The sequence below is a fragment of the Giraffa tippelskirchi genome, chromosome 11 (genome assembly GCF_054371585.1).
Source record: "Giraffa tippelskirchi isolate mGirTip1 chromosome 11, T2T-mGirTip1v1.2.pri, whole genome shotgun sequence".
NCBI classification, from domain to species: domain Eukaryota; kingdom Metazoa; phylum Chordata; class Mammalia; order Artiodactyla; family Giraffidae; genus Giraffa; species Giraffa tippelskirchi.
This window is the reverse complement of record NC_137285.1, coordinates 81,009,409-81,030,655: the sequence shown is the minus strand read 5'-3', so window position 1 is coordinate 81,030,655 and position 21,247 is coordinate 81,009,409. Positions and strand designations below refer to the sequence as shown.

The window sequence follows — 21,247 nt, the reverse complement described above, 5'->3', positions numbered from 1 at the left end:
TGATGTCCATTTGTAAAGTTATCTCTTATGCTGGAAAAAGATGTTTGCTATGACCAATGTGTTTTCTTGGCAGAATTCTGTTAGTCTTTGCCATGCTTCATTTTGTACACCAAGGCCAAAACTTGCCTGTTATTTCAGATATCTCTTGGCTACCTAATTTTGCATTCCTACTCCATATGATGAATAAGACATCTTTTTTTGGTGTTGTTTCTAGGAGGATTTGTAGGTCTTCATAGAAGTGATCAGCCTCAGCTTCTTTGGCATTGGCGGTTGGGGCATAGACTTAGATTACTGTGATGTTGAATGGTTTGCCTTGGAAACGAACTGAGACCATTCTACTGTTTTTGAGGTTGTACCTAAGTACTGCATTTCAGACTCTTGTTGATTATGAGGGCTATTCAATTTCTTCTATGGGATTCTTGCCCACAGCAGTAGATATAATAATCATCTGAATTGAATTTTCCCATTGTATCCATTTTAGTTCACTGATTCCTAAGATGTTGATGTTTACTCTAGCCATCTCCTGCCTGACTCCATCCAATTTACCTTGATTCATGGAAATAACATTCCAAGTTCCTATGCAATACTGGTCCTTATTGCACTGGATTTACTCTCATCACCAGACACATCCACAACTGAGCTTTGACCTAGCTTTCTGGAGTTATTACAAATTGTCCTTTACTCTTCTCAGTAGCATACTGGACACCTTCCAACCTGGGGGGGAGGTCATGCTTTGGTATCATATATTTTTGCCTTTTATGCAGTTCATGGGGTTCTCATGGGAAGAGTACTGGGGTGGTTTGCCATTCCCTCCTTCCATGGGCCATTTTTTTCAGAACTCTCTACTATGACCTGTCAACCTTGGGTGGCCCTGCCCTGCATGGCTAATAGCATCATCTAATTACACAAGTCCCTTCACCACATCAAAGCAGTGGTCCATGAAGGGGAACTTTTTAGGTGTATGCAAGAAAATAAAAATATCTCTCTTATTTGCCCATAAGATACCTCACATTGTCCAGAAAACATATAAGGATGTTCTTTGCCCTTGCTTTTGCAGATCACTTTTCAATGTGCTCTGGAGTGTACTCCTGTCATGATTCTCAAGGCTCAAGAAATCCTTTATTTAGCTAATAAAACATAACTATGCTGTATCTTTACCTCTACACACCAGTCCCTTGTAATTGCTAGAGTAAGAACTAGTTTATTTAAGAACTTAATCTGGCTACTAAGTGATTATAAGGTTAAAGAAAGATCTCCCCCTCACCTGTACTTGCCATTGTTTTCCTTAGTGACAAAGAGTTTGGGCTGGGTTCAGTTCAGTTTAGTCACTCAATCGCGTCCATCTCTTTGCGACCCTATAAACCGCAGCACACCAGGCCTCCCTGTCCATCACCAACTCCCTAAGTCCACCCACACACATGTCCATCAAGTCTGTGATGCCATCTCATCCTCTGTCGTCCCCTTCTCCTCCTGCCCTCAATCTTTCCCAGCATCAGGGTCTTTACCAATAAGTCAGTTCTTCGCATCAGGTGGCCAAAGTACTGGAGTTTCAGCTTCAGCATCAGTCCTTCCAATGAACACCCAGGACTGATCTCTTTTAGGATGGACTGGTTGGATCTCCTTGCAGTCCAAGGGACTCTCAAGAGTCTTCTCCAGCACCACAGTTCAAAAGCATCAATTCTTCGGCGCTCAGCTTTCTTTATAGTCCAACTCTCACATCCATACATGACCACTGTAAAAAATATAGCCTTGACTAGATGGACCTTTGTTGGCATAGTAATGTTTCTGCTTTTTAATATACTATCTAGGTTAGTCATAACTTCCCTTCCAAGGAGTAAGCGTCTTTTAATTTCATGGCTGCAGTCACCATATGCAGTGATTTTGGAGCCCAGAAAAATAAAGTCAGCCACTGTTTCCACTGTTTCCCCATCTATCTGCCATGAAGTGATGGGATCGGATGCCATGATCCTAGTTTTCTGAATGTTAAGCTTTAAGCCAACTTTTTCACTCTCCTCTTTCACTTTCATCAAGAGGCTCTTTCTTAGCCAAATTATCCAATCTTTCTCATTCCAAGTTTCTTCATTTATAAAATAAAGGTAACACAATTTCTTTATGAGACCATTATGAAGATTCATTAAGATAAACTTTACACAATGTTTATAATAACATCTAGTCTGTAGTAAACACTCAATAAATATTTAAGAGTTACTGTTGTGTTGTTCAAGTTGCTGTTGTTGTTGTCCCCAGTGAGCACATGTTAACAGTGGAGGACTGAGGATAAAATCCCGCATCATAAATTTGCCAAAGGGCTTGTATTTAGTTATTCATTTATGTATCCCTAGTAGGTAGATGGGGTTTCACACATTCGGTGCATTCTCAGTAAGTATTCTTTCAGAACTTTACTGCTGAAGCTAAAATATAATGCAGATTGTAGATATTTTAAATCAGTTAGGAAGAGAAGAATGATTGTTTCAAGACTGAAACAAATGAATCTGTCCCCAAGATGTGTGTCTGGGAGTGAGCTAATAATTATGGCTCTCTGGGAAGTAGTTGGGAAGTCCAGGGTCTGCTATTTCAGGCTTCTTTGTTTTTTTTTTTTTTTTCTCTTGGAGCATAGGCAGTTGAGCTCCCATGGAAGGTGAGGTAAGTAGAATCAGAAGGGTGAAGACAACACGTAAGCAACCTACAGAGTTTTAAACTAAAGGCAATAAAATATCCATTACTGAAGATGTTCAAGGCTATTTTATCTCATCTTCAGCAAAGAATAATATGCACATTTTCTCATCTCGATGACCATGAGTAAAGAAGTGTCTATTCTTTGTGAATGGAAAATTATTTCTGTTTTTACAAGGAAGCATCTAGGCAAGTTTGTCTTCTGCTTAATGCTACAGACAATAACGGGCAAAAAAAAAAAATGTGCATTCACTGATATGATCTACATTTTCCACCAGATGCTGAGCCATTGAAAGGGCATCAGATTATCTGTCAAAAGCTAACAATGAATAGTTAATACCCAAGCAGTGAAACTATAAGTAGTAACTGACTCCCCCACTTCTGCCTGTGTATCTTAGGAAAGTTTTCTTTGAGGAGAAAAGTTTTCTCATATGTAAAATGGAAAAAATAAAATATATATCTCACTAGGATTTTTGAAGATGAGTTAATCCTTGTAGAAACTTTAGAACAGTGACAAGGTCTGTGTTAGTGCCCAAGTAATAGCAAAGAACAAGCTTTTACTCTCCTACAGAAAAAAACACCTCATAGACATTGGTTATTAAATATCAACAAATCAGATCATTAGCTATGTCTCTTACTCATTCACACTTCAGGAATACTAGCTAACTGATGTTGCACTGAAGATCTTATTTAGTGCCAACTAAAATCTGGTCTTGTATCTCAATTCGCAGGTTAAGCTTGAGAAACTATGCCTGAAGAGGGAGACTGATGAATTTTCAGTTTCTTCCACATCTACATGTTCTAAAACAATGCCTTCATGCAACTCACCCACCCCTGTTGAAGAGGAGGATTTAATTTTGCAGATGGAAACTATAAGCATAACAATAGATTAATTCAAGTTACCACACTTTACGTTTAATAATCCTTGAAAGTGGAAGTGAAAGTCCCTCAGTCGTGTCCGACTCTTTGCAATCCCATGGACTGTAGTCCATAGAATTCTCCAGGCCAGAATACTGGAGTGGGTAGCCTTTCCCTTTTCCAGGGGATCTTCCCAACCCACGGATTGAACCTAGGTCTCCTGCATTGCAGGTGGATGCTTTACCAGCTGAGCCACAAGGGAATCCCTAATAATCCTTGAGACAAACATAAAAACACAGACTCGTAAAGGTGAACAGGACTTTATTGTCATTGAGTTCAAAATTCACATTTAACATTTGGAAGAAATGTGTCTTCCTTTGAATTCCTTAAATAAACCCTTCCTTACCATTTTGAAAATCTGGAATGGGAATCTTGGTCCTCAGACACCGCTGCCTGCTGTAAAGGCTCCCATGAACTTGTTCTGAGCAGGAGACAACTGAAGGCAATTAAGGACAATGTCATGATGTCCAATGCTTTGCTAGATATGTAGTGCTTCATCTAACTCACTCCAGACATAGGTACAATTTAATCAACACAGATGTGAAGCTTCTTGGGTTCTAAAGAACAATACAATTAATGTGGATGTAAATCTCATACTGACTTTTAATTCTCTTGTATTTATCAATTTGTGACCTGGAATTAAAGTTTCTTCAACTTTACAATATCCATGTCAATATCTTTATCTACTTGCAGTGGGTTCTGAATAATTGTACATCACACACGACAATGCTGAGGTTTTGCAGTTCAGATTTAGAATGACATGATGACAAATATAAAAGTAACTGGACATAATGCATTTAATTTGCTAATAGATGACAAAAATCAAATTTAGCATAGAGTAACTGCACATACCAGCATTCACAGAAGTCCCTAGTACACATAAGGCAGACAACTAGCCTGGGGGAATGTGGTGGCCCAGATAGTGCAAATGGCAATTTTGACCTGAGGTAAACAGGCAGCACACTGTCACATTTTAGATGACAGAACAAGAGGCTATCTAGGGCTCTGGAGAATTTAGATTTTTCTAAACTATTCTCATGAACTTTTAGGCTTCCACGACTACTCAGAAGGAAGATATTCTCATCTGACTTCACCGTCTTAAAAAAAGAGAGAGACTGTATCATTACATACCTAGGAAATGGGAAAGGGGAATGCTATTATTGTTTTTAATATTAGTGTATTTGTACATTGCTTAAAAACAACAAAATATGCATATGTATGTGCACAAAAGATATGTATTGTAAGTCAAGTGTACTTTAATTATAAATAAAGAAATACTGATCGAGAGAAAAAAAAGAAGAAACTATAGTCCTTGCAAATGAAAAAAAAGTCACATTTATTCCCCTTTTATATTTAGTATTTTGTTTTTACTTTTTATTTTTTTAAAGGAAGATATTTATTTATTTTTAAATTAGTTTATTTATCTATTTTTTAACTTTACAATATTGTATTTGTTTTGCCATACTTTGACATGAATTGCCAGTCCAGGTTCTATGCATGATACAGGGTGCTCGGGGCTGGTGCACCAGGATGACCCTGAGGGATGGGATGCGGAGGGAGGTGGGAGGCGGGTTCTGGAAGGGAAACACATGTTTTTACTTTTTAGTTCCACGAAGTTGAGTTTACAATGCATAGACATTTTCTTTAGAGGTGAACTAAAAAATTCCAAAAAATAAAGATCGTTATTTCTTTTAAAATGGTATAGATTCTTCTATATTCTCAGTGAAGCCTTGAGCCTTAAATGACATTATAAAAAAAAAAAATCCTTAAGATAATGAAATGTTAATCTTTAAAAAAATACTATCAATGTATTGTGCCATATATATGATAATTCATTTATAATATTGTCAATTAACTAGGACACAGTCTAGTATATCTAGCTTAGACAGAAATCCCTAAATAATTTCTATGGTCCTTGGAAAAAATTATCTTAGTATTATTTTTTGAGAGAGGGAAAAAAAAAAAAACCTCTTTTACCTAAGTAGGGCAGTGGGATTTTTTTGAAATCAATTCAATACTTAATTCTAAAGTAGAGTACTTGCTATTCTCAGTTCAAAGCAGACCCTTCTATTTCTCTGGAGTTCTCTTTCATTTCCATGACTTTCATAATAGAAGCCCTTCTATGATTTGCATGGTTTGTTTACCTGCCATTGACTATTCACTTTCTGAGCAGAGACAGCTGACTTTGGTGCTGTGCTTACATATTAATTTTTCCAGTCTTTGAGCCAGATCAGGTATTGATGTGTCCTGCTTTCTCTACAATTTTTAAGATACATCTGAAATTGTTTGAACTTACTGAATATTTCAGCTCCATTTTTTTTTTCTTTAACAATAGCGATTTTTTTTTTTAATGGATAAGGACAGAAAGCATGAATCTTTGAAACTGAAGAACATTACGTGCAAACTTTAATAGTATTTTGGTAAGAATCTCTTAACTCATCTTCATTGTGTCTATGTGACATACTTACTTTGAAAAGAAGTTCACAGACACATACTTTCATTTTGCTCAGCTTGTTCACTAAAATTCAGTTAAGACTTGGAATCAATTTTTTTTTCTTTACATACATACTCATATTTCAAGAAAAGCTTCCTAATGAAGGTATTACTCCATTTCTCAAACCAGAACTCCTTTGAACTGAATTGTCCTTTTTATTGCCCCAGCTCATGAGACACTTATGTATTGTGATTTGCACCCCAAATTCTATCATCAAACAAGAGGCAACTATTATATCCTACTTTCTTCAGATCTTTCCTACAGGATTTCTCAGAGAGAGGGTTTTCTTTCTACTTATTTACACACATTTCTCACTAAACATTCCCTACTCATATTTACATTCATAGCCTTTGTCATATTGTTGGTGAATGGATGACTTTAATAACACATTTATTTGTAAATGCAAATATAAAATTTGTCACTTAGTTTTGTGACTTGTGTAGGCATTTAAACACATTAAACCTGTTTCCTTGTTATACATAAAGGGAATAATGCCTTCTCAGTGTATCCCAGAGAATTTTGAGGTTTAAGTAAGTTAAAATATGCCAAGACATCTTTAAAATTGTATAAGATATATAGATATGAGTGACATAAGTATTAAATGATCATTCATACAGACTTGACTTCTCTCTTGCATTTAATATTTACTTTGTCAGAAGAACTTTCTTTTTTTTTTTTTTTTTCAAGTAAGGCATTGAAGTTCACATTTCATGTATTGTTAAAGCCTTCTTGGAGAACTTTGAGCATTACTTTACTAGTGTGTGCTGCTGCTGCTGCTGCTGCTGCTGCTAAGTCGCTTCAGTCATGTCCGACTCTGTGCGACCCCATGGACTGTAGCCTACCAGGCTCCTTCGTCCGTGGGATTTTCCAGGCAAGAGTACTGGAGTGGGGTGCCATTGCCTTCTCCAACTAGTGTGTGAGATGAGTGCAATTGTGTGGTAGGTTGAGCAGTTTTTTGCTTTGCCTTTCTTTGGGACTGGAAAGAATACTGACCTATTCCAGCCTTGTAGCCACTGATGAGTTTTCCAAATTTGCTGGCTTATTGAGTGCAGCACTTTCACAGCACCATCTTTTAGGATTTGAAACAGCTCAACTGGAATTCCATCACCTCCAGTAGGTTTGTTCGCAGTGATGCTTCCTAAGGCCCACTTGACTTCACATTCCAGAATGTCTGACTCTAAGTGAGTGATCACACCATCCTGATTATTTGGGTCATAAAGATCTTTCTGCACAATTCTTCTGTGTATTCTTGCCACCTCTTCTTAATATCTTCTTCTTTTATTGAGCCCATGTTTGAGTGAAATTTTCCCTTGGTATCTCTAATTTTCTTGAAGAGATCTCTAGTCTTTCACATTCTATTGTTTTCCTCTATTTCTTTGCACTGTTCACTGAGGAAGGCCTTCTTATCTCTCTCTACTATTCTTTGCAACTGCTTTCAGATGGGTAGATATTTCCTTTTCTCCTTTGCTTTTAGCTTCTCTTCTTTTCACAGCTATTTGTAAGACCTCCTCAGACAGACATTTTGCTTTTTTGCATTTCTTTTTCTTGGGGATGATCTTTATCTCTGTCTCCTGTACAATGTCATGAATCTCCATCCATAGTTCATCAGGCACTCTGCTATTAGATCTAGTCCCTTGAATCTATTTCTCACTTCCACTGTATAGTTGTTAGGGATTTGACTCAGGTCATATCTGAATGGTCTACTGGTTTTCCTGAATTGCTGGAATTTAAGTCTGAATTTTGCAATAAGGAGTTCATGATATGAGCCACAGTCATCTCCCGGTCTTGTTTTTTCTGCCTGTAAAGAGCTTCTCCGTTTTTGGCTGCAAAGAATATAATCAATCTGATTTCGGTGTTGACCATCTGGTGATGTCCAAGTGTAGTCTTCTCTCATGTTGTTGGTAGAGGGTGCTTGCTATGACCAGTGTGTTATTTTGGTAAAACTCTATAAGCCTTTGCCCTGCTTCATTCTGTACTCCAAGGCCAAATTTGCCTGTTACGCCAGGTGTTTCTTGACTTCCTACTTTTGCATTCCAAACCCCTATAATGAAAAGGACATCTTTTTTGTATGTTAATTCTAGAAGGTCTTCTAGGTCTTCACAGAACCGTTCAACATCACCTTCTTCAGCGTTAGATGTTCAAGCTGGTGTTAGAAAAAGCAGAGGACCAGAGATCAAATTGCCGACATCTGCTGGATCATCAAAAAAGCAAGAGAGTTCCAGAAGAACATCTATTTCTGTTTTATTGGCTATGCCAAAGCCTTTGACTGTGTGGACCACAATAAACTGTGGAAAATTCTAAAAGAGATGAATGCCAGATCACCTAACCTACCTCCTGAGAAATCTGTATGCAGGTCAGGAAGCAACAGTTAGAACTGGACATGGAACAACAGACTAGTTCCATATAGGAAAAGGAGTACATCAAGGCTGTATATTGTCACCCTGCTTATTTAACTTATACACAGAATAGATTGTGAGAAACGCTGTGCTGGATGAAGCACAACATGGAATCAAGATTGCCAGGAAAAGTATCAATAACCTCAGATATGCAGATGACACCACCCTTATGGCAGAAAGTGAAGAAGAACTAAAGAGCCTCTTGATAAAAGTGAAAGAGGAGAGTAAAAAAGTGGTTTAAAGCTCAACATTCAGAAAACTAAGATCATGGCATCCGGTCCAATTACTTCATGGCAAATAGATGGAGAAACAGTGGAAACAGCAGCAGACTTTATTTTTGGGAGCTCTAAACTCAATGCAGGTGGTGACTGCAGCCATGACATTAAAAGACGCTTACTCCTTGGAAGGAAAGTTCTCAACAACCTAGACAGCATACTAAAAAGTAGAGACATTACTTTGCCAACAAAGGTCAAGGCTATGTTTTTTTCAGTGGTCATGTATGGATGTGAGAGTTGGAGTATAAAGAAAGTTGAGCACTGAAGAATTGATGGTTTTAAACTGTGGTATTGGAGAAGACTCTTTTGAGTCCCTTGGACTGCAAGGAGATCCAATCAGTCCATCCTAAAGGAAATCAGCCTTAAATATTCATTGGAAGGGCTGATGTTGAAGCTGAAACTCCCATAGTTTGGCCACCTGATGCGAAGAGCTGATTCATTTGAAAAGGTCCTGCTTCTGGGAAAGATTGAAGGGGGAAGGAGAAGGGGACAACAGAGGCTGAGATGGTTGGATGGCATCACTGACTCAATGGACATGAGTTTGAGTAAACTCTGTGAGTCGGTGATAGACAGGTGTGCTGCAGTCCATGGTGTCACGAAGTGTTGGACACGACTGAGTGAACTGAACTGAAGGTATTGAAATTAAAAATAAATGTTTGAGAAGATCTACTAAAATATGATTTTGAAAAATAAGTTAGAGACCTAAAAACAGGTAGACATATTATGATTCTATTTAAATTGTGAACATAAGAAGGTTTCCAGGTGGTGCTAGTGGTAAAGAACACGCCTGCCAATGCAGGAAACCTAAGAGACATGGGTTCAGTCACTGGGTTGGGAAGATCCTCTAGAGAAAGACACAGCAACCCACTCTAGTATCCTTGTCTGGAGAATCCCACGAACAGAGGAGTCTGGTGAGATATGGTCCATAGGGTTTCATAGAGTCAAATACAACTGAAACGACTTAGTATGCACAGAGAAACATATGGAAATATGCTCAAAAAGTGTCTATGATTTGAAGTGAGGTTCACATTAATTTTAGAAAGTTTCTTTATTTATATTCTGACAGAGAATTTATCATTTTTACAGTTACAGAAAAATAAAATTAATATATATATGTAGGAAAAAAATTGTTTTGCTTTACTGTTTTCCTTTCTCACACATAATTCATTCTTTGAAATTCTTTGTTGTGCTTGATAACCCTATCAGTTTGTGAAAATACTCTTGCAGAAATATCAGTGGTTCCTTGTTCGCCAAATGTAATAGACTTTGAAACTCTTAATTTACAATACATACCTAAGCTATATGACTCCCTCTTTCTCCTGAAACTTTCCTCACTTGTTTTGAGCAACATATATTATACCTTGGGTCTTTTTGCTTCTCTGAACAATCATTCAGTTGCTCTCTTTTAGCTGTTTTTCTTCTTTGGTGTTTTTAAAAGATAACATTCAGTAAAGGAGAAAATAATGACTCTCATACAGATATAAAAATGAACATACTGAAAAGATCTACATATTTATGATGGAATTAGACAGATGTTATAACTGGTTCAAAAGAGAATTTAAAAACAGACACATTTATAGGCCAAACATATAGAAATGAACATGTAAATGGTGACAAGATTTTTTTTTTTCCAGAGTAGAAAGGAAGATAATGGAATCTCCCCCAGAAAAGACAGAATTTGTATGTCTATCAGTGATGTACAATTTACAAAGAGTTGCAAAATATCTCAAAGTCAAATAAAGGTCAGGGTTAAGTAGTTCCTGGAAGATTGTGCTGTATGTGGAGAATGCATCGTTTGCTTTTGAAATTTACTTCCCCCGCTAGTCTCCTGTTAATAGTGTTTCTCTATATTCTGGTCTTTTCTCATTTTGTACAATATCAGTTCCGTGTGCGTGTGTTCTTAGTCTCTCAGTCGTGTCCGACTCTTGCGACCCTATGAACTGTAGCCCACCAGGCTCCTCTGTCCATGGGATTCTCCAGGCAAGAGGACTGGAGTGGGTTGCCATTTCCTTCTCCATCAATCCCATACTGAATTTATATGCAAACAGCATTATTTGTTTTTTAGAACCATTCAGGGATTGATTTGGTTATCCTTCCACTTCTTATGTTAACTTTAATTACAATAAATTCCTCTTGATCACTGTGTATGATCCTTTAAATTTATTACAGAGTTTGATTTGGTAATACTTTGTTAAAGATGTTTGCATCTATGTCCACCAGGGATATTGGTCTGCAGTTTTCTCTTCATGTAGTGTTCTTGCTTGGCTTTGGTATTAGGGTGATGTGGTCTGCATAAAATCATTTCAAAAGTGTCCTCTCCTCGGTTCTTTGTTAGAATTTAAGGAGAGTTGATATGCTTTAAATGTTTGGCAGAATGCATCAGTGAAGTTATCTATTCCTGAATTTGTCTTTATTAGGATACTTTTAATTACTAACTCAATCTCCTACTAGTAATTAATCTGTTCAGCTTTTCTTTATTTCTGATTCATTCTTATTAGGTTGTGTGTGTTTAACAATTTATTCATTTCTTTAGGTAGTTTAATCTGTTGGTATAAAGTTGTTCATAAGTAGCCTCTTATGATTCTTTGCATTTTTGTGGTGAAGTTGCTCAGTCATGTCTGACTTTTTGCAATCCCATGGACTGTAGCCTACCAGGCTCCTCCATCCATGGAATCTTCCAGGAAAGAGTACTGGAGTGGGTTGCCATTTCCATCTCCAGGGGATCTTCCCAACCCAGCGATCAAAACCGGGTCTCCTGCATTGCAAGCAGACACTTTGCCGTCTGAGCCACCAGGGTATCAGTTATAAAATCTTCTCTTTCATTTATAACTTTATATAGTGGAGACATCTCTGTCTTTTGGCCTAATGCAGTGTTTAAGTCCATTGTTTATTGATTTTTCTGTCTGGATAATCTATCCATTGTTGAATCTAGCTGCAGATTTGTCTATTTTGTTTAACTTTTTAAAAACCTGTCTTATAACATTGATATTTTCTATTGTATTTTAACTATTTCATTTATTTTCATTCAGATATTTGATACTCCTTTCCTTCTACTAACTTTAGCTTAGTTTTTCTTCTCTGTGTAATTCCTTGCAGTGTAAAGTTAGGTTGGTTATTTGAGATTTTTCTTGTTTCTTAATGTGGGAGATTATGACTATGAAATTACCTAGGGCTGCTTTTGCATTCTATAAGTTTCAATATATTGCATTTCCATTTTCATCTGTATCAAATGTTTTTATAGATCTTTTCATGTGTCCTTTGACCACTGGCAGCAGGTTATTTAATATCTACATTTGTGAATAACATTCTTAATAATAACAGTTAATGATATAGTAATTGATTTCTAGTTTACACCACAGGGGTCAGGGAAAAAATGATATGATTTTAATGTTCTTATTTATTAAGACACATTTTATGGTCTAACATATGATCTATCTTGGAGAATGTTCAATGTGCACTTAAGAAGACTATATATGCCATTGCTGTTGATTAGAATACTCTCTTTATGTTTATTAAGTCCTTTTGGCCTAATGCAGTGTTTAAGTCCATTGCTTATTGATTTTTCTGTCTGGATAATCTATCCATTGTTGAAAGTTCCTACTATTGAATTTCCTACAGTTATTGTATTGCTATTTTTCCTTTTATATGAAGTATTATTTATTTATGTATTTAAGTGCTTCTGTGTTGAGAGCATAAGTATTTAAAGATGTTGTATTTTCTTCATTCAAGAGTATATGCCCTTTTTGTTGCTATTCAGTCACCAAATCATGTCTGACTCTTAGCAACCCCATGGACTGCAGCATGCCAGGCTTCTCTGTCCCTCACCATCGCCAGAAATTTGCCCCCAAGTTCATGTCCATTGATTTGGTGATGCCATCCAACCATCTCAGCCTCTTTTACTCTTTTCTGCTTCTACCATTACCATTGCAAAAAAGCACTATTTTGCATTTGCAAATTATAGCAATGTGATTCAGTTTTACTTGTTCTTTTAAGAGGTGTATATCTGCTTCTCTATATTCTACAAGGGAGTGCAAAGGTATAGACATATCAAAATGATACTGCTTAATTCTTTTGGATTATCTGTATCCTTAGCGAATGTTACTCAGTCACGTCTGACTTTTTGTCACCCCATAGACGATACAGTTCATAGAGTTCTCCAGGCCAGAATACTGGACAAGCAACCTTTCCCTTCTCCAGGGGATCTTCCCAACCCAGGGATTGAACCTCAGTCTCCCACAATGCAGGCTGATTCTTTACCGGCTAAGCCACCAGGGAAGCCCAAGAATACCAGAGTGGGTGGTAGTCTATGCCTTCTCCAGTGGATCTTCCCTACCCAGGAATTGAACCAGGGTTTCCTGCATTGCAGGTGGATTCTTTACAATCTGAGCTACCAAGGAAGTCCCTTATCTTCCCAACCCAGGGACTGAACCCTGCATTGCAAACCGATTTTTTACCATCTGAGACACCAGGGAAGTAACTTCTGCTAATATTGTCATGTAGAGATGGCAGGCATTAGCCCTTACAAAATTGATTTATAGAAGCATTATTTGTTTACTTAATTGAAGTGTAGTTAATTTGTTGTATTATAATAGTTTCAGGAGTACATCATACTGATTTAGTATTTTTGCAGATTACATTCATTTAAAATTATTACTAGACAATGCTTGCAATTCCCTGTGCTGTACAATATGCCCTTGTTTCTTGTCCATTTTATACATCTACATAGCAGCTTGTATCACTTAATACCATATCTCTATCTTGCTTCTTCATTTTCCCTCATCCCTGTGGTATCCACTGGTTTGTTTTCTATATCTGTGAGTCAGTTTCTCTTTTGTAATACACATTTAAATATTTTGTTCTTTACATAGCACATATAAGTTGTAATGGGCAAAATTCATCTTTCTCTGGCTGACATATTTTACTAAGCAAAATACTCTCTAGGTTAATCCACATTTTTTTCAATTGGCAAAATATAATTTTTTAATAATGAGTAATATTCCAGTATATATAGATATAGATAAAGATATATATACATATAGATAGATAGATAGAGGTATAGATATAGATATACAGATATTGCAATTCTTATCCATTCATCTGTTGAAGGGCACTAGGGTTGTTTCATATCCTGATTATTAAAATAATGCTGCTATGAATTGTGGGGTGCATGCATCTGTTTGAACTAGTGTTTTTTTTTCTTTTCAGATATACACCCAGGAATGAAATTTCTGGACCATACCCTTATTCTATATTTGGTTTTTTGAGGATCCTCAGTACTATTTTCCATAGTGGCTGCACCACTTAACATTCCAGTCAATAGTATACAAAGGTCTCTTTTCTCTATATCCTTATCAAAATTTGTTATTTGTAGACCTGTTGATGATAGCCATTCAGGCAAGGGTGAGGCAAAATCACATCGTGACTTTGATTTGAATTTCTCCAATAATTAGCAATATTTAGTATAGTTTCATGTGCCTGATAGCCATCTATATATCTTCTTTGGAATAATGTCTATTCAGGACTTTTGACCATTTTTAATAAGTTTTTTTGTTTTTGTTTTATATTGAATTGCAAGAGCTGTGTATATACTTTGAATATTAATCCCTTATTTGACATATTTGCAAATATTTTTTTGCAATTTCATAAGTTGTCTTTTTATTTTCTCATTGGTGTATTTGGTTGTGCAAATGCTTTTAAGTTTAGTTAGGTTTCATTTGTTTATGTTTGCTTTAATTTCTTACACTGATCAAAAAAGAAAAAACAACAACAAAAAAAACTCTTGCTACTACTTATGTCAAAGACTATTCACCTGTTTTATTCTAGGAGTTTCCTGGCTTCTGCTCTTATACTTATTAGGCTTTTAATGCATTCACTCTACTCATAATTTAAGCAGAAACTCATAGCTGTATTGTTAACTCAAGATCATGAACGACATTTTCATTCAGGGAAATAATTTATATGTGAGGAAATAGATTTCATGAATGTAGATTGGGAATTCACAAATTATTAATATAGAGCTTAGTCGAAGAAAATAAGTGTCATAACAGACTACAAAAATGTGTCACAAAATACATTTGTAACTGATATAATTAGAGGAATGTCTTTCACTTTGAGAAGGATTTCTATTGTGTGGATCATTAAAATGTTATAAAATTTAGTTTGAAATAATAAACCTGAACTTTATAAATGGGTAGTTTTTAATCTCTTTGAATTAGAAATAGAAATGCATCAATAATTGTTCAGTTACTTTTTTGTACCTATTGCAAACAGATTTTTTTTTTTTAATCTAGAAAGTCTGTAATTCTGCTGCTCAATGCTCTCCAGACCTATTGTTTTCTACCACTTTAGAGAATAATGTTTTGATGTTATAAATCCCTTTCTCTTCATATATTTTCTCCAGCTTTTGGGGATAAAAGCACACCCCCCACCCCACCCCCAAAAAAATGAGTCACAAACTTTGTAAGGATGTATAAGACAAGATGTCTGTCAGAATGGTGGAATGGGAGAAAAAAGTGAGAAAAAAATTAGCGCAAAATTTATCTCACTGTGCTCTCAAAGAATTTTATTTTGTGACTATTTTGCATCCACAAAGTTACTAATTTTAATTAATCTGCATTAGAAATTACCTCCCCCACCCCAACACACAGACACAAAATCAGACTGGTCAACTCGATTTTTTCAAACCTGAAAGTAGTTCAGCCAAACAAAGTTAAAATGGATGTAAATGTGGACTTTTTATTACATTAGGTTAAGATTTTGTAGTTCAGTAGCTCAGTAGTGTCCAACTCTTTGTGACCCCACGGACTGCAGCACGCCAGGCTTCCCCATCCTCCACCATCTCCCAGAGCTTACTCAAACTCATGTCCATTGAGTTAGTGATTCCATCCAACCATCTCATCCTCTGTCTTCCCCTTCTCCTCCTACCCTCAATCTTTCCCAGCACCAAGGCCTTTTCTAATGAGGCAACTCTTTGCATCAGGTGGCCAAAGTATCAGAGCTTCAGCTTCAGCATCAGTCCTTCTAATGAATATTCAAGGTTGATTTCCTTTAGGATGGACTGGTTTGATCTCCTTGCTGTCCAAGGGATTCTCTCAAGAGTTTCTCCAATACCACACTTCAAAACCATCATTTCTTCAGTGCTCAGCCTTCTTTATGGTCCAACTGTCACATCCATACATGACTATTGAAAAAGGCAACATTTTGACTATGTGAACCTTTGTTGGCAAAGTAATGTGTCTGGTTTTTAATATGCTGTGTAAATTTGTCATAGTTTTTCTTCCAAGGAAAGTGTCCTTTAATTTCATGGCTGCAGTCACCATCTGCAGTGATTTTGGAGCCCAATAAAATACATTCTGTCACATTTTCTAGTGTTTCCTCATCTATTTGCCATGAAGTGATGGGATAGGAAGCCATGAACTTAAGTGTTTTGAAAGTTGAGTTTTACGCCAGCTTTTCACTCTCTTCTTTCAGTTTCATCAAGAAGTTCTTTAGTTCCTCTTCACTTTCTGCAATAAGGGTGGTGTTATCAGCATATCTGTGGTTATTTATATTTCTCCCTGCAATCTTGATTCCAGCCTGTGCTTCATCCAGTCTGGCATTTCACATGATGTACTCTTCATATAAGTTGAATAAGCAGGGTGATAATATGCAACCTTGGCCTACTCCTTTCCCAATTTTGAATCAGTCCTTTGTTCTATGTCTGGTTCTAACTGTTGATTCTTGATCTGCATACAGATTTCTCAGGAGACAGGTAAGGTCAGGTATTCCCATCTCTTTACCACTAGCACTACCTGGGAAGCCCAATATATTCTTTAAATATTCATTCAATGTACAATATTTCATTGTACAACATCTGCCCATCTATTCTTCCATTGATAAACATTTAGGATGCTTCTAAGTCCTGGCTACAGTATATAGTGTTGCAATGGATATAGGAGTACAAGTATCTTTTCAAATAAGGGTTTTCTCCAGGTATATGCTTAGGAGTGATATTGTTTTCTCTTATGGCATCCCTGTGTGTGCGTGTTAAGTCACCTAGGTTTTGTCCACCTCTTTGTGATCCCATGGGCCTGCCAGAACACTCTGTCTATGGGATTCTCCAGAAAAGAATACTGGAGTGAGTTTGAATTGCCATGGCCTCCTTCAGGGGATCTTCCTGACCCAGGGATTTAACCTATGTCCCTTACATCTCCTGCTTTAGCGGAATGTTCTTTACCACTAGTGTCACCTGAGAAGCCTATGGCAGTTCTATTTTTAGCTTTTTAAGGTACTTCCACACTGTTCTCCATAGTGGCTGTACCAATTTACATTCTGTTTAGCATTATAGAAGAGTTCCTTTTCTCCACACCCTCTCCAGCATATATTCTTTGATTTTTTTTTTTTTTTGATGATGGCCAATCTGACCATTATGAGGTGATACTCTTTGTAGTTTTTATTTGTATTTCTCCAATAATTATTGATGTTGAACAACTTTTCTCATGCTTGTTGGCCTTCTGCATGTCTTCATTAGAGAAATGTTGTTTAGATCTTCTGTCTATTGTTGTATGGGTTGCTTGCTTTTTTGATACAGAACTGCACGAGCTGTTTGTATATTTCAGAAATTAATCCCTTGTTGTTCACTTCATTTGCAGATATTTTCTCCCATTATGTGGGTTGTCTTTTTGTTTTGTTTATGTGGAAAAACTTTTAAGTTTAATTGCATCTCATTTTTTATTTTTATTTTCATTACTCTAGGAGGTGGAACAAAAAAGATCTTTCAGAGTTTTATGACAGAGATCATTCTGACTATGTTTTCCTCCAAGAGTTTTATAGTATCCAGTCTTACATTCATGTGTTTAATTCATTTTCAGTGAATTTTTGTATATGGTTTTAGAGAATGTTTTAATTTCATTCTTTTACATTTAGCTGTCCAGTTTTCCCAGTACCATTTATTGACGATACTGTCTTTTCTCCATTGTGTATTCTTGTATTCTTTATCATAGATTATGTGATCATAGGTGCATAAGTTTATCTCTGGGCTTTCTATCTAGCTCCATTGATCTATATTTCTGTTTTTATACCAGAACCACACTGCTTTAATGACTATGTAGCTCTTTTTTTTTTTAATTCTAATCTAAGTATGCATTTTATTTAAAGGTTCATCATGATGTCAAAGAGGTGAGAAAGTTCATGATTGAATACAGTAAAGTAACCTTGGCTTTTTTTTTTTTTTTGCTTTATTTATTTATTTTAGTGTAGTCTGAAGTCAGGAAGACTGTTTCCTCCAGCTCCCTTTTTCTTTCTCAAGATTGCTTTGGCTATTTAGTGTCTTTTGTGTCTTTCTACAAATTTTAAGACATTTTTGTTCCAGTTCTGAAAGAATGGGATTGAATTTGATAGGGATTGCACTGAATCCATAGATTATTTTCAGTAACATAGTCATTGTGACAATACTTATTCTCCCAATCTAAGAAGAATATCATCAGTTTGTATTATCTTTGATTCTTTCTCCTTTCATCAGTATTTTACAGTTTTCTGTGTACAAATCTTTTGCCTCCTAGGGTAAGTTTATTTCTATTTTGTTCTTTTTGATCTAGTGTTAAGTGGAGTTTTTTACTTAATGGAGTTGTTTCTGATCTTCCATTATTATTGTATAAGAATGCAATAACATATATGCATTAATTTTATATCCTGTACCATTACCAAAATCATTGATGAACTCCAGTATTTTCCTGGTAGCATCTTTAGAATTTTCTATGTATAGTGTCATGACATCTGCAAAGAGTGACAGTTTTACTTCTGCTTTTCCAATTTAGATTTTTATTAGTTTTTTTTTTCTCATTGTTATGGTAGGAAATCTTAAACTACAATGAATAAGATTGGTTAGAGTGGACATCTTTGTGTTCTTCTTGATCTTAGAGGAAATGCTTTCAGTTTTGTTTTGTTTTGTTTTCCTTTTCTTTACTGTTGAGAATAAGGAAGTTATTCTTAAGAGGCTATTTTCCAATGGCATAACATAAAGAACACTGACAGAAATCTCTCAGTCTTCTCCGAAAGAGATCTCTCTGCATACTTTAAAAAGTATGTTGACTGAGAGTCAAGCTTTTAATTAACTAAGCATTACCGACAAAGGTCCATATACTCAAAGCTATTGTTTTCCCAGTAGTCATGTACGGATGTAAGAATTGGACCATAAAGAAAGCTATACGTGGAAGAATTGCTGCTTTTGAACTGTGGTGTTGGAGAGTCCCTTGGACTGCAAGGAGACCAAACCAGTCAATCCTAAAGGAAATCAATCCTGATATTCATTGGAACAGTTGATGCTGAAGCTGAAACTCTAATACTTTGGCCACCTGATGTGAAGAGCCAATTCATCAGAAAAGGCCTTGATGCTGGGAAAGACTGAAGACAGGAGAAAGGGATGACAGGGGACCAGATGGTTGGATGGCATTATCAACTCAATGGACAAGAGTTTGAGCAAGCTCTGGGAGCTGGTGAAGGACAGGAAAGCCTGGAGTTCTGTAGTCCATGGGATCACAGTCAGACACGACTGGGTGACTAAACAAGAGCATCTAAATATTACTGTAATCCTCTCCTGAGACCAGGAGGGCCATGGATATAGTCTTGTGTTCTTCCTCTTACCCATTCCAAGCACCCAGATTCTCCCTAGAAGGAGCTTTTGCACAAGCTTGGCTCTCGAGTTTATACACTAGCCACCCACAGGATGCACTCCTTGATTGACTGGCTCAAGTAGCCAGAGGAGCTTCCAATTCCTGGCTCTGAAGACCTGTAGCAAAGAAAGAAATAGTTCTTAACCAGTTATCTTTCAGGGCTTAGTGTGGATAGTCTTTCCCTGAAAGAATTATATCTGCATATTTTAAAATCACTTCCTGGAGTCCTTCCGCCCTTCTTAGGAGGGGCTGCATTGCAGGGGGAGACTGAGCAGACTGGCTCAGTCACTGAACTGGGAGAGGGAGTGAGAAGACAAAGCCGTCAAAGCCCCAATAGCTTTCTTTTTCTCCAGCCCAGAGCACACACCGGAGCCCTGAGGTACTCCCTCCATCTTTGGAACACGCTAGTAATTCATTGATAACAGGAAGTTATGAGGGATCCTGTGAGTAGCCAGTACAGCTCCTTTCTTTTCTGGAGGATGCCCATTCCAGAATTGGATCTGTCGGAGCTGGAAGGCCTGGGTCTGTCAGATACATCTACCTACAAGATCCAGGACAGCAGCGTTGGCAAAATGATGGGGCAAGCAACCGGAACAGAGCAGGAGAAAAACCCAGAAGGCGATGCCCTCCTTGAGTACAGCACCTTCAACTTTTGGAGAGCTCCCATTGCCAGCATCCACTCCTTCGAATTGGACTTGCTTTAAGCCCAAGACCTCTCTCTTCCACCACTTTGCCCTCATTGCCTGACCTTTCAAACCCCCTTCCTTCTACTCTTTTCCCCTATCAATCTTGCTGTCTCCCCTCTACTGTGTTGAGGTGGTGCTGATGAATCTGCCTGAATTGTGTTTTATGTATTTATTTATTTATCTTACCAGTTTTTCCTCAAAAGTCCTCAAGTCACAAAGTAAAGGGTTCAAGCAATGGAGTATTGGGTCACAGGGATTCCTCCTTTATTCCCCAGACATTAAATCCAGAAAAAAGACTGGTGAGGGAGGGCACCACTGAGTTGTATAGCAGTGTAAAATGGAGGACTGATTTTTTTTTTTTAGTTCATTTTAATCAGCTTTCAGAGATTGCTCAAACCTTCCTAATTTCTTGTTCCAAGCCAGGAAACACAAATATTTCTTCAGGGGTTGATGAAAAACCCTGTAAATTTTGAGATTATCTGCTATAAAACTGTAGGGTTTCTAAAAGGTTAAGGTGACCCTGCTGCTTCTTGTGATACACTTTTTTCTCAGAGAAATTAGGGGCAGTTATAGGTATGAAACAAGAGGAAATAACACAGTGTGGGAGATGATAATAAGAGAAAAGCCCTGAATCATTTCAGAAACAGTTACACTCTCAAAAGTTGTTCCTTCTTTAAGCCTGCTCAGTTTACAATTTTGCTCCTGTGGGCTGAAAACGCTGGCTGGGGAAAATCAGATTTCAAATCTTAAAATGCAATCTTGCTGTTATGATCATTTGTAAGATTTTATTCAGTCTCTAAAAGGCATAGGCGTGGGCCTTAGTATTTTAGTTTTGCCCTCCTGCATTTGCAGTGTAGAATACTGATCAAACGGGCCTTGGGCACAGTTCTTCAGCTATCTTGACACTATGAAATGAACAATCAACTCTGACCCTACACCATGTCTCCACTCCTCCCCAAATTATTGCTGCTGATTTGTGCTGCCATTTAATCACTTCTTTAATAAAGACACTCAATCCCAGGAAAAAATAAAAATAAAAATAAAATAAAATAAAATAAAATCACTTCCTGCTTAGGAGGTGTCTTCCAGTCTATGTGCTGTCTTCCTGTCTTCCAATCTAGGTACTGACTGAAATAATCTCCTTTGGGATACTGAC

General features: G+C 37.0%; 1 protein-coding gene across 1 annotated transcript; it reads left to right on the top strand.

Moving 5' to 3' along the window:
- Positions 1-19,665: 19,665 nt before the first annotated feature.
- LOC145525614 (protein AF1q) lies at positions 19,666-20,808 on the top strand. Its single transcript, XM_081539069.1, has one exon. It carries the CDS (start codon positions 19,837-19,839, stop codon positions 20,107-20,109), a length of 273 nt encoding a protein of 90 aa, XP_081395195.1. The 5' UTR covers positions 19,666-19,836; the 3' UTR covers positions 20,110-20,808.
- Positions 20,809-21,247: the final 439 nt, after the last annotated feature.